This window comes from Babylonia areolata, chromosome 2 (assembly GCF_041734735.1).
Source record: "Babylonia areolata isolate BAREFJ2019XMU chromosome 2, ASM4173473v1, whole genome shotgun sequence".
Taxonomy (NCBI): domain Eukaryota; kingdom Metazoa; phylum Mollusca; class Gastropoda; order Neogastropoda; family Buccinidae; genus Babylonia; species Babylonia areolata.
Genome location: NC_134877.1, coordinates 65,551,952 through 65,570,296, shown reverse-complemented (window position 1 = coordinate 65,570,296; position 18,345 = coordinate 65,551,952). Strand labels below are relative to the sequence as shown.

The 18,345-nt window shown below is 41.9% G+C and overlaps 1 protein-coding gene across 1 annotated transcript in view; it reads right to left on the bottom strand.

Annotated features, from left to right (window-relative positions):
- Positions 1 to 3,322: 3,322 nt before the first annotated feature.
- The window catches only part of LOC143279552 (DNA replication complex GINS protein SLD5-like), a 17,640-nt gene continuing 2,617 nt past the window's right edge, over positions 3,323 to 18,345 (bottom strand). The window contains exons 4-7 of the mRNA XM_076583622.1: positions 17,519 to 17,616; positions 13,595 to 13,683; positions 11,981 to 12,071; positions 3,323 to 3,573 (exon numbers count right to left, since the gene is read on the bottom strand). Coding sequence (XP_076439737.1) covers positions 3,477 to 3,573; positions 11,981 to 12,071; positions 13,595 to 13,683; positions 17,519 to 17,616 — 375 coding nt within the window. The 3' untranslated portion in view covers positions 3,323 to 3,476. The remainder of the gene's footprint in view (positions 3,574 to 11,980; positions 12,072 to 13,594; positions 13,684 to 17,518; positions 17,617 to 18,345) is intronic.

Here is an 18,345-nt window from a genome sequence, read left to right as displayed (position 1 = left end):
TTTAATAGTAAATTGCAAAGGATGCCATAAAAAGGACAGTCTGGGATTTTGTGTGTGTGTGTGTGTGTGTGTGTGTTTTGTTTGTTTTTTTAAGATTTCCACCCCCCCCCCCCAACCCTCTTTCCACAGTGTGACTTTCACACCCAAACACGCAGACACACACACAAACCATACACACAGAGAAACACACAAACCTAAAACCCCCACCTCCACACAGTACACACACATCCGAAAGTACTGCCTTCTCTCCAACACCTCACACAATGTACATTACAATCACAAACATGCACGCAAACAACATCAGACCACCCGCACCCCCTTCCCCACTACTACCACGTGCACGTGGTTCGCACCCCCGTATCAGTCACTGGCTGTAGTCCAACGCAAGTCTCCAAACCTGTAGTGAAGGAACTGCTGAAGGACTGTTTTTATCAATGAACCCCCCACCCCCACCCACAACCCTCCACATCCACCCTTTCCCCAACTTTTTTTTCTGACTACCCGACAGGTCCAGGTGACAATAGGTCACGTGCACTTACCCACACGCCTTGACAACGATGGATAACGTCTGTCTCCTGACACCTTTACGTGCAAAAAGCAAGTATCAAGCGAGACACTGGCCTGGAAGTCCCTCCAATTTATGGAACTCCTATCCAATTTATCAGTCAACTGCAACACCACAGACGGGGGTCACCTTTGGCCCAGCAACTTAAATACAGCAGCAGTGAACTCAGTTGGCTTACAGGCTGTCCAACCCAAGGCTTTCTTGTATCAGTTTTAAGAGCAAGGTGAAGTGAAACCACTGACATATTATTCCACACTTGGATTCTGAGAAAGTCGACTTTATTCAAGTGAGTAAAAATTTTGAATCTGAGAAAGTCAACTTTATTCAAGTGAGTAAAAAAAAATTGATTCTGAGAAAGTCAACTAAATTTGAGTGAGTGAAAATTATGAATCTGAGAAACTCAACTTTATTCAAGTGAGTAAAAATTTTGAATCAGAAAGTCATCTTTATTCAAGTGAGTAAAAATTTGGATTCTGAGAAAGTTGACTTAATTCAAGTGAGTAAAAAAAAATGATTCTAAGAAAGTCAACTTTATTCATGTGAGTAAAAATTTGGATTCTGAGAAAGTCAACTTCACTCAAGTGAGTCAACATTTTGATTATGAGAAAGTCAGCTTTTATGTTCCTACCCCATCCCCTCACCACGTTGAGCACATGGTTTGCATCCTGTTTCACTTGTGGGCTGTGGACCAAGTCTCTTCCAAATCCATAAGGTTGACAGAAAGTGAAGGATCTCTTGAGGAACGTGAACAGTTTTCTTCAGGGGCGGGGCGGTGGGGGGCATGGTGAAATGATGCTGAAGTTCTGGCCAACAGTGGTGTGTGCAGCTAGTGTAATGAACACCACTCATCACCAGTGGTGCTTTTTTGCACATGCACTGCCATATATATATTTTTTAACGATGGAAATTCACAACTATCGTTTATAAACTAATGAATACTGTCAAGTTTTTGGCTGAAGCCTCAATTTTCAAACACATTTTCTGAGCATGTGTACATGGAAAAGTCATTCATGTTTCAAGTGAGAGACAAGCGATTGATCACATGCAACCTGCATAACTGAAATTATTTCTCAATTTACTTACATTTTATGAAACCATACCTGCTTTTATGAAGTGGTACTTAACGTTTTGTTAAGCCTGTATATATATAAATCTCAACTCTAAAAACAGTTTATCTGGCAGGTCAAGGTGACAATTCGTCACTTTCACTTCAACCTGAACACCCACACTCCTTGATAGCAAACACTATCTCCCAACACATTGAAGTAAAAAAAAAATTTTTTAAGTAAATCAAGAAAGATAAAATGTATACTGCTGTTTCAATAAATAGTTTCAATTTCAAGGAGTAATACAAACCTTCTGCCCAGAAAACTCATCACGAGGGAATGAGGAAAGCGGAGGGAAGACAGAGTGAGACTATTCTGGGGTAGTCTCCCTTTTACAGTAATGTCAGGCCTTTTTTGTTTGTTTTCTTGGTTTGGTCACATTTGGCAAATACTTGGGTAAACACAGCCAGGACTTCCTTCTTGTTGCTTTGAAAATGAAAAGACATGAATAAACTGAAACCCCTTTTTTTTTCAAATTCAGTTAATAACTCTCAATAGACTGGGAACTAATTATGCGTTTACAATCATATGATTGTCAATGTACACATGTTTCAGCATGAATGAATGAAGAAGAGAGACAACAGGAAGAGTGGAAAGAGAGAATGGGTGAAGGAAACAGTCAGGGACTGAGTGAATGTGTGGTGGAGGAGGAGGAGGAGGAAGGGCTCATGAGTACACCCATGCCCATGTACGTAAATGTGTGTCCACATATGCACTTTAGCATACATCTACTTGATGGCGACAATGGGAAAGAGGCAGTGTGAAAGCATGCGCATGTGCGGGCCAAATGGAAACAGATCTGTGCAACAACCATCCAAACAACTGGTTGCTGTGAAAGAGGACAGTGACATGACTTTAGAAAAATCTCTCATTAACTCCATAGCTTATGTCTATGTTTATTGTTCCTTATAATCCAGCCAACCGCACAGGGCCATATCAGGGCTGTCAAGACATACAAATGATTCAGCCGCATCAACGAGAGCCAAATAAAAATACAAAAAAGGCCACATAGGCAAAAAACACTGCAGAATGGACAGCTAGTGCCCATCTCGGTGTTTACAATTTCACTGCCTAGTTGTCAGAGCAAAACAGCACAGAGAGTACATCACAGACTGTGGAAATGAAAAAAAAGTAAGGGGAATGGACTGGGAAGGCAGAAAAAGGAGACAAAACTGAAGGACTAATAGAAAAGAGGAAATTTCTAACACAGAATCTTCAGAAGGCAAGGATGCTGTTTATACTGAAAGACCCCCAGCATCTCCACAGGGGGACCAGAGACAGCTAAAATCTGAGCACACACACACATAAACATACTTAACTCTCTCCATACGAACGGCGAAAGAGACGACGTTAACAGCGTTTCACCCCAGTTATCATCATCAAAATATTGCAAGCGGAAGGCTCTTATACTGAAGAGGTGAATGTTGACAAAGAATACCACAATTCTGACGACGGAAGCTAAAGGTTGGGTCATTCAGACACCCACTGGACATCCGAGGGGTCTGTGTAGAGGAGAAGAGAGGACTGGCCGTACTGAGTGAGTTAAGTCATGTCAAACATTCACAGTACTTGGGTCAAGTATACACATGTGCTAATTATCACCAATAGAGTAGAAGCCTCGCTGCTCTTCAAAAAACAACAAGAAACACCACCAACCTGTTTTCAGAATATTTTAATAATCTCCAAACTGAACATTACTCCCACGACACACGCAATACACATGCTGACAGGCACACACTCTGCACACATACGCACACAAACACACACTCTCTCTCTCTGTCTCTGTTTTGTCACAAATACAAGATCTAGATCAGCGATACAGCTCCTGAGTGTACAAGGGAAGCAATGGGTTTGTATCGTATGATGTGTTGGTCTCCCTTTTCCAAGTCGATGAGCTCCTCCCTGCACACACATGGACAAAAAAAAAAAAAATCAAACTTTTTGTAAAGATTTTCCCTTCTTTCTCTTCTTCCCCTCACTCTGTTTTCTAAATGGTGGGGTTGATGTTCTCAGTTATCTTTCTTAGTCTAACCTCTGGTGAAGTGGGACATTTGCCTGATATACCACACAGATCATACATACAGTTACACTGTTTTCAGCACAGGTCTGCATTGCTGGGTGACTTGGCGTTTTATTTCACTTCACTAATGTGCTCCATGTCGCCCACCTCTTTCTTTCTTTCTTTGTTTTTCTTCCCCCCCCCCCCCCCTTTGCCAAAGTTAAGTTGGCTAACAGCTATCAGTGTGAGGGTCAGTGATTTTAACTTGACAGAAAACTGGACATTTTGTTTCATCACATGCAGGAAAGAGCCATGAAAATACACACACAAATACACACACACACACAATAATACACGCAGAAACACACACACACACACACACATACATACACACCTATGCACACTGCTCCAGAAATACAAACTGAGGTATATTTTCCTTGTAATTACTACTGAAAAATTGATTCATAAATAAATTCATTCATTCATTTTCCGCACTTGAACATATAATCCGACAGAAAATTAATCACAAAGGTTTTGTACATTAATTTTCCACACATGAACATATGATCTGCAAGAAAATTAATCACTGTAGTTTTGTACGGGACCTTTTTGCCAGGGACATTAATTTTGTTACCAAGGGTTCTTTTTAGTACATGCACTGACTGCACACTGCTATACAGAACCTCAGTTTATTGTCTCATCTAAATGACTAGCACCCAGACCACCACTCAAAGTCTGGTGGAAGGAAGAAGTAAAGCATATGGGTGAACATTTAAGGATAAATGAATTTAGCATGACAGAGCGTGTGCATGAACAAACGATTCAATGCGAAAACAGTAACACGCAAGAAACAGGTCATTAGTTGAACATGTGGACGCAGCAAGAACAATCTTGTTTTTGGTTATAGTCATTCATCCCCTCAACCTTGCTTCAATGTTGCAGCAAACAACCAGAGACACCAGTTTTGCCACTGACACTACATGTATACAGACCATTGCATAATAACAATGATTGTAGATTAAACGTGTTCCCTCTGATGACAAAATGTAGGACAGTTAAAAATAATTAAAAACTGATCACCAAACTTATCGCCACGACCCAAGAACAAAACATGGAAAGCCGAACTGGAAAACAAGAGATAAACATGTGACAGATAGTGGAATAACAACTGCTGCCTCAGCACTGAACTTTTGAAATAAGGTTAAACTGTCCTGCAGCATTTCACAGTCATCAGGGCAGTGAATTCATAGTCACTGTGTCTAGTGGTCAGCATGGGACGGTGGAGCCCAATCCTGTCCTATCACTGTGTCTAGGGGTCGGCATGGGAAGGTGGGGCCCAATCCTGTCCTTCTATCACTGTGTCTAGGGGGCAGCATGGGAAGGTGGGGCCCAATCCTGTCCTATCACTGTGTCTAGGGGTCAGCATGGGACAGGGGGGCCCAATCCTGTCCTATCACTGTGTCTAAGGGTCGGCACAGGAAGGTGGGGCCCAATCCTGTCCTATCACTGTGTCTAAGGGTCGGCACAGGAAGGTGGGGCCCAATCCTGTCCTATCACTGTGTCTAAGGGTCGGCACAGGAAGGTGGGGCCCAATCCTGTCCTATCACTGTGTCTAAGGGTTGGCATGGGAAGGTGGGGCCCAATCCTGTCCTATCACTGTGTCTAGGGGTTGGCATGGGAAGGTGGGGCCCAATCCTGTCCTTCTATCACTGAGTTTTTTAAAAGATGTCCATTTTGTTTAAACTATTAAGCAAAACCAAATCAAATAAAAAGAAAGAAAATACAAGGCAGTATTCACTGGAACATACCCTCACCTCAACCTTTCTTTTCCCTAAACAGAGTGCTTTCCTACCACCTACACCATCATGAGGGATTGAAACCCACAACTCCACAAAACAGGAGGAGTGTGGAAGTCAACATACCTGAACCGCGGGGACCACAGATGAACGGAGCTCAAAGTGGTGGTGTCCTCACCCACCAACCCACCCTACCACCGCTCCCAGTCCAATAAACCACACAATCAAAATGGAAGGAAAGGTACAGTCTACAACAACTGCTGACAGATCAGTAATTCATTGAACACTCCCTTCCCTTCCCCACTCATTCAAACCACTCTTATAGGGTCTAACTGCTTCGCCCCTTGTCCCTAAAAAAAAAAAAAAAAAAAAAGAAAAAAAAGATTAAACATGCACGTGCAGATACACACACACAAACACAAACACACACACACACACTGGGGCCAGCTCAAACAAACACAAGGACCCTTGCTGGATTTTGCAAGTGTAAACTTGTCATACGTTTTCCCTTTCTACACCCTCAAAAACAAAAAGGTACTCGTATTCATTCTGCTGCCAAAAATAATTTACCCATGCTAAACACACACACACAAACACATATACACACAAACAAAAACAAAAACACACAAAAACACATACACACACAAACAAAAACATGCACACAAACAAAAACACAGACACTACAGTTTTTCACCCGTAGAAAGGGCTTCAAAGTTGACACACAAACACCCCTGTTTAATCTCCGTCGAGCCCTACCAGTGAATGAAGAGTGTCAACACTACAATTCCCGGTCGATCCACTCCCCACAGGTTTTGAGGACAGATAACTTTCAGATAAATCCGCCCACCTACCACTTACTTCCCTTTTGGAACCCCCACCCCCACCCCCCCACCCTTTACCCCCACCTTCCCCATTCCCAACCTCTTCATTCCTTTTTCCGTAGGCAAACTGAACATGACCTGAATCAAGGTGTATATCTAAGGGTTGATCAAATATTGTCAACAGTGTCTGAAGTCTTGACTGAGGCTCCTGGGATCCCCAGATATTTGGGTCATGTGCCGTGTCCAATGTGAAGGTCAACTGTAAACAAATCTTTCGGGGCATGACCCGTTATGGAAATATCGCTCCTTTCCATCATAAGGTGCCTGTGTGTGTGTGTGTGTGTGTGTGTGTGTGTGGGTGTGCAGTCATGTTATCTGTATGCATCCTAGTATAGGTGTGTGTGCTCAATAATAAACTTGTGACCATTCACTTTATTTAGGATGATTTTTTTTTTAAACTGAATGTTTCAGTAACATCTTGCAGTTGTTGCTATTGTTTCTTTTGTTTGTTTTCTGTTTTTTGTTGTTGTTTTTTGCTGTCAGGTGTATTTCATATTTTGTTCAAACACACACAAAGGGGTTAAGGCACTTGCAGAAAAATAAGAAAAAAAAAAAACCCAACAATTTTTCACCCATAACCCACCAGAACATGATACCGAGATCAAACCCAGGACTTTCTGATAGGAAGCAAAATGCTCTTGCCATTTGACTATTACGCTCATCATTTTAACATCAGTGTTAAAACAAATGAAAGATGTGTATCACCATTTTCCAGACCTGAATCATAAGGTAACTGATATTGGCAGAACAGCTTACAGCACTTACACCTGATGAGTCTGAACATCAATTTCTTTTGTCACAAACATCAGCAGGAAGGGAAGTGTCTTGCAAGGGTCCAACAGTAACTTGACTATGCAGAAGTGAACATTTAATACAAACTTTTTCAAACAAAAAAAAAACAGGAAAAAATACACAACTGCTAGTGTCACACACCACTGTGACAATCACACTTACTGGTTCTTCTGCAAGCTGCTTTTCACTTGATGGGTATTTTTCCAACGCAGCCTTTGCAGTTTGCACACAAAATCTAAACATGATCCATGTGAGGATCCACCTTTTAAGCATTCACTGCATCACTGTTAGTGACTGATGATGATCTTTACTCTGGATTAGTCTTTGACAATCAACAATCTGATTCTCAGCCTGCTATGATTTTTTGTTTGTTTGTTTGTTTGTTTTGTTTTGTTTTGTATATATAGTCATTTAGACACAACACTTCATGATATATGTCCAGATGGTTGAAAAGGTGGTGCTCTGACATATTTTTTTCAGTTGTAAATTCTATTGGGATGTATTGTGCATTTCAAATCTGTTGTTTAAATTCTATTATATGTTTTATCGACCCAGCACTTGGCTTATATCACAGATTGACATAAATTTACATTTGGGCCAACAGGAAAGTGAGAGCTGTATTATCAATGGTTTCTCAGGTCAATGGGAAATCATTTACAGCTTAGTCTTTTGTGAAGGACTATGACTCTCAAACTAGGAGGCAAAATTGCACTGGCTCTTAGTGCAGCAGCCTTGTGGGCTGGTTGGCCTTTGGGAACCATCCCAACGCCGACTGTCCTAAAACTCTCTTGGCCGAGAGAGTGGGGCAAGACACTCTCCACTATAATCAAATTCTAGCCCAAATAGTCGGAACAGCAGTTGCCTCCTCTGCTGTTCTGATGGTCATAGTTGGACACGCTGACTATCATATATATATATATATATGTTTTATCTGTGTCACATAAAATTTGTTACAGGTAACATCTTGCAGTTTACATCTGTTGCTCAAGCCCTCTCTGTCTCCAGACAGGAATACATCAGTTTGCTGGTTTTCACTCTGGAGTGGTTCAACAACCACATTCCATACCGTTCACATGCTAAGCTATCTATTTTCCATTTTTCATGTGCTTCAAGAAACCTCAGAAGGTAACACACCTGCCATAGCAAATGAACATGCAATGCATGGTGGGGGACACTGAACTTTAAATTTGAAGATATGACTGTTTCCAGAAAACACTGTTGACCAGTTTGGCTAACCCCTCGCTTGCTGAACAGAACTACAGTTAAGTGAAATCAGTGTGGCATGAATGTTTTTCAGTACAGTCATTATCCACTGTGAACTTTACAGTGGTGTCACTGGTTTTGCTCAACAAAGTAATTCATTCAATCTACTCCAGGTACGAGGTATATCGTACTATGATCACTTCCCCTGTGAGCCAGGTACGAGTATTCTCATACCAACACTCAATCCTAATTTTGTTTATACTTGCTTGGTACAGTTGGCTTTCTTAACTGAACCGTCTATGGATTCCAGAAGCTTGATAACGAAGTTTTGTTTGACTTATTAAATCAATATTGTTCCATCAATTTTCGCGGTCAGTGATCCACCCTAATTTGTTTACTGCAGTGGTCTAACGTAGTGCCGGTCCAGGGAAGCTGCGGCTGACAAGTGGCTGTGGGACAGAATGAGTTAAAGCAATCCCAAGGGGAAGAAGACCATCAATAATTTTTTTTTTTTTAAATGATGACTAACATCCACACCTGTAAACTAAATCTTTTTCTTCAGTGAGGTGACAGCCCTCCGGTGACAAGCACATGCTGGTCAGTAGCAGTGAAGTGGTTAACTTGTCTGATGAAGATACGCACAACCAAAGTGAAGCAGTGGCCTGGTGGTAAGGAGCCTGCGATTTAACAAGGAAGCAAGTGTGCACAGGTTCAATTCCAGTACATGGACCAAGATTTCTACTTCCCACTCCACTAGATCTGCAGTAGTAGTCTGGGTGCTAGTCATTTGGATGAGAGATAAACCAATGCCCTGTGTGCAGCGTGCACTTAGCACATGTTAAAGAACCCACAGCGCTGCGCTGTGATGACAAGCTCTACCCGGGGAAGACTGGCCCAAATTTCAGTACTCACACAGAGAAATTTGTTGTCGCAAGAAGTGGTACAATACAAAAGAGATTATTATGAACGACTCTGGTGAGTCTACAAAGTTGGTAACCATTAAAAGAATTCATTTAAAAAACAACAACAACCAAACAAACAAAAAACAGTTCAATGACACAGAACAGACTTGTTCTAATATTCTTATTTCTCTTTGTTTCTCCTTCTCTCACCACCCCTCCCCTCTCCCCATCACTCTTTCCCATCCACCCAACCAATTTCACCCCTGAACATCCAGACAATCATGTTGTGTGGTGGGTTTTTGTGTGTGTGTGTGTGTGTGTGTGTGTGTATTGTTTTTCTTTGGGGTGGCAGGTTTTCTTTTAGTGCAAACACATGTGACCCAGTCTTTCCTTTTCCTACACACACACACACACACACACATGCACACACACACATACACACACACAAATACATGCATAAGCACTGAAACAACGCCATTTGTCTCAGTGTAGCAAAATATAACTGACCTGACATTTTGCCTGCCAAGGCTCAGAACAATGGAAGTAGCACTCATTCTTACTTTCTGTCACGCACACACACACACTCACACTCTCTCTCTCTCTCTCTCTATTGCTCTTTCACGCATTTACACACACACACACAACACACACACAATCTCTCTTTCACACACACACACACACTTTCCCCAATTGCCTAATCTTTACTGATTGCCTGATATTTCACAATACAACAGCATAAACGATTTTACTAGCAATTCTGAGTCCATGCTATCATTCACTCTGTTAAAAAAACAAACACCGACACCTAACACAGAAAGAAAAAATCCTCTAACAGACCCATAAAATATCAGAGGATATCACACTAAAACAGTGTGCAGTGTGCAGTGTGTGTGTGTGTGTGTGTGTGTGTGTGTGTGTGAGTGCATGTGTGTGTGTGTGTGTGTGTGTGTGTGTGTGTGTGTGTGTATTTCAAAGGGCAAAACAAATTATTATTCATGATCCAAATAAACTTCTTTTTTTTTTATCAGTAATGCCGCTTTTGCTTTCGCTCAGTGTGCATGTGCCTGTGCATGGGAGGGTATGCATGTGTGCTTGAGTGGTGTATGTGTATATGACTGTATTTCAGTCTATCATCTATGCCTGAGTGTGTGCATGTAAAGACAGTATGCATCTATGAGTGAGTCAGTGTGTGTGAGTGTGTGTGAGTGTGTGTGTGTGTGTGCGCGTGCATGTGTGCGCACGAGTGCATGGCAACATTGTTACAAAGATGATGACAGATCTCTCCTCATTATGATGTAATAATTAATTGCAATGTTTTTAAAAGCGAATATGTGAAATGCTTTTATTTGAGAACATATGTTTATTACTCTTGTTTAATCAAGTAATCCGCGTGTGTGGGGTGGGTGGGGGGTGGGTGCGGGTGTGTGCTGATTATCTGGTCGGTTTTCCGTAACGTATCTTTATTCTTATCTTATCTGTCTATTATAATCAATGTGCAGTATAGTAGGCTATGTTTATAATTATATTCAAATAATGTTTCTTAATTCTTTCTGTTTTTACATTAAGAATACTAGTTATTACCTGCAGTGTGTGGATGTATGTATGAAACGGTGTATAAGATATTTTTTACATTTGTATCTTCGTAATATTCGTAAAAGCTGTTGTTGACTTTTACAGTTATGGTCCCCATGTTGTTTACTTGTCTATGTTGTGATAATGCACCTGACCAAATTTCTCCAGTTGGAGATAATAAAGTTATCCTTATCTTATCTTATCCTAACAAACTGCAACACAGAGCTTTTGTGTAAATGCTGACACACACACACACAGCTGCCAACTCCAACACCTGATTAGCAATGAGGTTTCACCACCAAAAGCAACACTAAGAGAGCAAAACTGAAAAACAAGACAAGAACCCACAGGTGACATGACCTACTTTCTGGAGCACTGGAGCAGAATCGCAGCACGCAGCAAAATCTTACATCCCCCCCCCCCAATAAACCAACCAAGACTTACTGTAAGTGCATGGGGTGGGATAGAGGGGTGAGGAGCCAGAGTCCCTGTTCAGGGCAAAGACAGAGCAGGCAGAACAGGAATCTTCCAAACTTCAGAACCACATTTTCTTCACATTCACTGCAGGAAAAATCATTTCACTGCCCATGTTTGTTCATAATGTTTCCATGAAACTTTTCTCGTTTCCTGCCCATTTGCAGGCAACTGCGTATAACGTCCACAAAAGAAACGCAAGTTGATAGATGAACACAGGAATTATGGAATGGGTGAGTGAGAGAAGATGGGCACGAATTTTTTTTTTTTTTTAAGGAAAGAAAAAAAAAATACACACACGCACACACACACATATATATATATATATATATAGAGAGAGAGAGAGAGAGAGAAATACACACACACACACACACACACACACATATAGCAAAATGGCAACCACCTGCTCTTGAGAAACAGATTTTTTTGAAAGATCTTGTGGCATCAGCATAATCTGCTAGCACACATGACCAGCGCTTCCAGAATCCAACTGACTTTTTTTTCTCTTCACTCTTGTTTTTCACTGAAAACTTTTTTTCGATTACCCCCCCTCCCCCCTCCCACCCTGCTGAATGTTATCTTTACTTTTTTACAGAAATCTGCGAATTTGTGGAAAAGTGGGAGCCCTGGTTGTTATTATTATTATTATTATTACTGGTGGACCTGGTGACACCCCCGCCCAGTACCCACCCTGCGTCTATGGTATCCTCCTCCACCAGCACATTCTCCGAGCTCTCCTTGACTCGCAGGAACACGTAGCTGTCCAACTTGGGTTTCACACCTGTGGTCATCAATTGATCATCATCGTCATTATCACTGATACTTACACAGCGCCTGTCCTCGGTCAGAGACCAAACTCTTAGGCGAGTATGACACAGAAGTCATTTTTGCAGAGCAGCAGCCTGGCTGAGTAGAACCAAATGACAGCTGCCCTTAAGCACGTTTCCTGTGTTATTCAGTAAGGCTTCAGTCATGCGCACACACATACACACACACAAACACATGTACATCAAGAGTGGATTCTACATCAGAAATTTGCAGGAGACAACTCTCTTGTTGTCATACATTCTTTTACATGTGCTGAGTGCAGAGATGCCAACCCCTGTCAAGTGTTTGTAGGAAAAATCAGGAAATTTGGCAGGAACATTTTGAATTTGGTAGGAACACTCGGACTCCAAGCCACATCAGCATACATACATGTTATCTACACAGCATACTAACACTTGGGCCGAACTGCAAACGGTTTACTACTATGATTAAGCTGGTCCACTCAATGCTGTTTCCATGTAAACACGCAAGCGATAAGCTGAGCATCATCCTGTGAGACCAAGGTAAGTAGTGACTGCCCAGGCCTCCTGACAGATAGGTCAACAGCGTCTGGGTGATGTTACGAGAGGAAAGCATGTGACCATGCTATGTAGTTGAAAATGAAATGTCGGAACAATTTTGACGTTGGTGTTACGTCACAACAAACGTCACAAAATTGAAACAGTTGGCATCTCTGTAAGTGCATGCTTCATACCCTTAGACCTAAATTTATCCTCTCATCTGAATGACTAGCATCCAGACCATCACTCAACATCTAGAAGAGGGGGAAAAATTACTGCCAAGTATGTGATATCATCAGTACAGCCTGAGAAACTTCATGTGCATTTGTGTACATTCTGTGTGTGTATTTTCATGACACTGTGTTTGTGGCTGAGCATGACGGGAAAAATGAAGAATAGAAAAACAGAAAGGAAAAGAAAATCTGAGGTATTTACGCCTACCTTAGTATGTGTGTAGCAATGCACGTATGATTAAAAAAAAATGCAGCATCAGTGACCCTCTGAAGGCAGTCTGGGACCCCCTAGGATTATGGTAAAAGAGTCCCTGGGACCTCAAACTTCTTTTCTTTTTTTATCTGACATCCTGGAAAGAATATAGTTGTCTGTCTCCTCTTGGCAGGGTAATTTCATCACATTTTTAAAAAAAGAAAGCAAAAGAATTGAAAGTAAAAACGAATAGTCTGAAAAATATATATATATATATATATATATATATATATATATAATAATTTTAAAAACAAATCTTCTTTTACTGCATTTTTCACTGGATTTGATTCCAACTTAAAAATATGTTAAATCTCCCCCTCTCCCTTTTTAGAAATTTTTATTATATATAACATTCAAAAATAGAAATTGAGAGAAAACTCTGATACATCAAAGACACACACACACACACACACACACACACACACACACACACACATACACACACACACACACAGTATCTTCAACAGTCTTACAACAGTGAGTGACATACCTTCCATTTCTTTTTCAGCAGACTGCATGTTGGGAGGCATGTGCTTCAAGGCCAGGGTATCAAAATGGGTCTTCTTCAAAGCCAGAAACCTGAAAGCGCACAAGGCCAGAACCAAACATGTCAATCAGGTGCAGCACAAGCCAACTTCAACAATCTGTGATCCATATGGTACAACCACACTGCTGCCGTATTGTATGATGGGCTGCATTCCACACCACTCTCAGACTCTTGTTAGGTTCAAGGAAAGCACACAACAATATAATCATGCATAATAAACAAAAAGCACATGTTCATACAATAGTCCAAAGAGCATGATTGCTCTCTGACAACAGTAGTTAAACAATGCTAAATGTATGGAGGCACCGTGGCAGCATCAGTTAGGCATTACACTTCTGATGCAGTGTTCACCAGTGATCAGGGTTCAAGGCCCCACTTCAGCATGGTGGTGTGTCCCTGGGAAAGGCACTGTACTCCCGATTTTCCTCACTCCACCCAGCTGTGACTCTGATCGGGGAAGGTCAGAACAGCGGTACAAGAGGACTGGGCCCCACCTTCCTGTGCCGAGCCCCAGACACAGTGGATGTGAATTCACTGCCCCACCTTCCTGTGCCCAGCCCCAGACACAGTGGATGTGAATTCACTGCCCCACCTTCCTGTGCCCAGCCCCAGACACAGTGGATGTGAATTCACTGCCCCACCTTCCTGTGCCCAGCCCCAGACACAGTGGATGTGGATTCACTGCCCCTCCTTCCTGTCCCCAGCCCCAGACACAGTGGATGTGGATTCACTGCCCCTCCTTCCTGTGCTGAGCCCCAGACACAGTGGATGTGGATTCACTGCCCCACCTTCCTGTGCCGAGCTCCAGACACAGTGGATGTGAATTCACTGCCCCTCCTTCCTGTGCCGAGCCCCAGACACAGTGGATGTGAATTCACTGCGCCACCTTCCTGTGCCCAGCCCCAGACACAGTGGATGTGAATTCACTGCCCCACCTTCCTGTGCCCAGCCCCAGACACAGTGGATGTGAATTCACTGCCCCACCTTCCTGTGCTGAGCCCCAGACACAGTGGATGTGAATTCACTGCCCCTCCTTCCTGTCCCCGGCCCCAGACACAGTGGATGTGGATTCACTGCCCCTCCTTCCTGTGCTGAGCCCCAGACACAGTGGATGTCAATTCACTGCCCCACCTTCCTGTGCCCAGCCCCAACACAGTGGATGTCAATTCACTGCCCCACCTTCCTGTGCCCAGCCCCACAGTGGATGTCAATTCACTGCCCCACCTTCCTGTGCTGAGCCCCAGACACAGTGGGTGTGAATTCACTGCCCCACCTTCCTGTGCCCAGCCCCAGACACAGTGGATGTCAATTCACTGCCCCACCTTCCTGTGCTGAGCCCCAGACACAGTGGATGTGAATTCACTGCCCCACCTTCCTGTGCCCAGCCCCAGACACAGTGGATGTCAATTCACTGCCCCACCTTCCTGTGCCCAGCCCCAGACACAGTGGATGTCAATTCACTGCCCCACCTTCCTGTGCCCAGCCCCAGACACAGTGGATGTGAATTCACTGCCCCACCTTCCTGTGCCCAGCCCCAGACACAGTGGATGTTAATTCACTGTCCTAATGGCTATAAAAGGCTGTGGGACCTTTTATCTTTTCAAACCTTCTAAAGGTAACCATCATTTTTGTACACCTGTGGTGGGTACTCTTGTGCCAAAAACAAAAAATGGGTTTCAGAATCTACTGAAATTTCTTTTTCAAAAATTGAGCATAAATGTTTATACATGACAAAAATAGATTTCCAACAACACTGTTTTCAAGCAAAACATCTTGAATTAATGCAACACATACATAGATTCATGCTACTTCATTACTATTTCAAGTAAGCTGAATCTGATTTTTTTTTCCCCTCACTAAATATGTATGTTTCTTTTCTTTCTGTCTCAATCTACAAGTTGATGTACTAGCTTAAAACAAAAGAAGAAAAAGGCAAAACACTGTTAGTAACAGATCTACAGAAAAGTCAGGAAGCACGTTCATTTTCAAAACCTGAAAGAAAATTTCCATCACTAGCAGACAAATGTTTTCCTACATTGTTTGCAGGTGTCAGTGACTGATCAATGACCGAAAAGATATTTAAAAATAAATAAATAAAAAAAAAACAGAGCCAAATGCAAGGTCAAAGGGAAACAAATCTTGCACAGATGTTACAACACTGTAGGATTCAGAGATCCTAGCGATCAAGCGGCACTTGGTAGAAAATTTATTCTTTTCTACAAACTACCCTACAAAGATGGGGATATGTCCTGATCTACAGAATGTCATCTGAAAGAGAAAAAGAGTAGAAAGTGAGAAATTTCTTTTCACATAAAGAAACTTTATGGTGTCATTACATGCAACAGTACTGATGTTCAGGGCCAAACGGCTTCAGTGACTTGTTGGAGATATCATGTACAAAGAAATCAATGCACTGAAATTTAAAGGATCAAGAAGAAAATATCTTCTGGTGATATCTGAACTGCTGTGGGCAAAGTAGTCAGTGTCAGTTGTGTATTCGTAACAGTTTTGCATTACTTAAATACCATTATGTGTGAGGGGGAAACGCAAACTTAGGTGGTATGGACACATCTCCCGATCATCTGGTCTTGCCAAAACGTTCCTGCAAGGCACCGTACAAGGAGGCAGAAGGAGAGGACGGCAGAAGAAGAGATGGGAAGACAACATCCGGGGGTGGACAGGCTTGACGCTCAGTGACGCCCTGAGGAAATCAGAAAACCGTGAAGAGTGGAGAGGGGTGGTGGTCATGTCAGCAGCAGTGCCCCAACGGTCTGAACCCAGACTACGGGAGAGGTGAAGGTGAAGGTGAAGGTGTGAGGGGGAAAGACGTCCGTTAGCTGCCTAACCTTTCAGAACCCTGATTCAAAGCCTTGCTGAGGAAAGAGGGTTTGGGACGAGAGGGCTGGGTGGAGGAGGGGTGGGGGTCCATACACCGCTCCTGAAAAAGGGGGTCAGGGGGAACAACCTCCTGAAGTTGAAACATATTTCATACTTGGACAAGTAAACTCTTCATTGTGTTTGTTTACCTTTTTTCATTCCAAAATGCTTCCGGTGTTCATGTAAATGCATAACTTATTTCTTTTTTCTCTTCTTTTTTCTCTTCTTCTTCTTTTTTTTTTTTAAAATGTCAGAACATCGGAAGTAATCTCCCACATAACTCGACTACTTTTGCTCATATTCATTCCCTTTAACTAGGCAGACTTAGTGGTCTGACAGTTTCGTTTCTTTGAGTCTGAAGATTTCTGTGTTAGAGAACTTGCACACTGGTTTGTGTTATGATGTCTTCTTTTGCAGTGGAAGTCCGCATGCATCTATGATGTTTGTTTTCTTTCAGATATTTAACATACACTTTACAGTTTATTACATACATCTTTTTTTAAGTATACACCAAACAAAATCCCCCCCCCCCCAAAAAAAAACAACAACAACAACAACAAAAAACAGACTGTTTACTCATCTACATGACCATACCCTCAAACTACACCACCTTCTACACTACACAGCATGATCACAGCTCTGAGCAACTTCACCTCGAGGGTGTCAGCCATTACGTCGCTGAAGCCAGTGGGATAATTTCATGAGTATGTGTCATATGAGACAATACGGTAACAATACAAAAAAATGCCATGAATCATTACTCTACACTGATATTTTCAGTATGACAATTTGAATTTGAACCGTGTTTATTGTGCATATCTTGATCAGCTAGAGAACAAATGTTATGCATTACTTCTAAACAAATGAATAACTAATGCAATACTGCAATTCTATTGCCTTTTTGATCCTGTGTTGGTGAAGTCACGCAACTTTTTTTTCATCCAGTGATGCAAAAGGTGTATATACATATTCATAAAACTGAGCACCTACTTTCTGGCAAACTCTCGCTCTGAATCAGACATGAGTGGCTCATCGTCCTCCTTTTTCTGCTCTTCTCTCCACAAGACATCACTTGTGAACTTCTCGATCTGCACAGCAACACACACTTCATCTTGTAAAGGTAGGATCCATCATACTGCATGAATAAATATATACAGGTTATTCACTGACAAAATTATAAACAATAAAGAACATTAAATATATAATAAGATGGTATAATAATAATAATAATAATTCATAACTTTTCTGTGGCGCAATATCCAGTATTAATGCTGCTCAAAGCCCTTACATCATCGAGCTAGATATAAACATAACATAAAAACATCACAACAACTCAATCCAATGCGTTCACAGAACAAATCAAAAAGCATAATCCACCAAACAATAAAGAATATCAAGTAAATAACGCTCAGATTAAAATGAAATACATTCCATAAAACACACATTTCATAAACACACACACAAATGCGCATGCGCACACACACTGGCACACATGCACACACACTCACACACACATGCACGCACGCACACACCCACACATTAAATACATCAACTGCAATAAAACAGGATTACATAGGTATCAAAATATCTCTAGCATAAAACTCCATGTGGCGAACATGTGCTGAGTACAGAAATGTTTGCGGAAAAGGTGCGTTTTCAGTTCTGACTTAAAGAACTGGGGATCAGGAGTATTTCTGATAGGCAATAGCAAAGAATTCCAAACTTGGGGTACTTGAGCCCTAAAGACCTTTTTCCTGCACATCTTAAATTAGTTCTTGGGGCTATAAGTAACCTTTCAGAACTGGATCTTAGCGTTT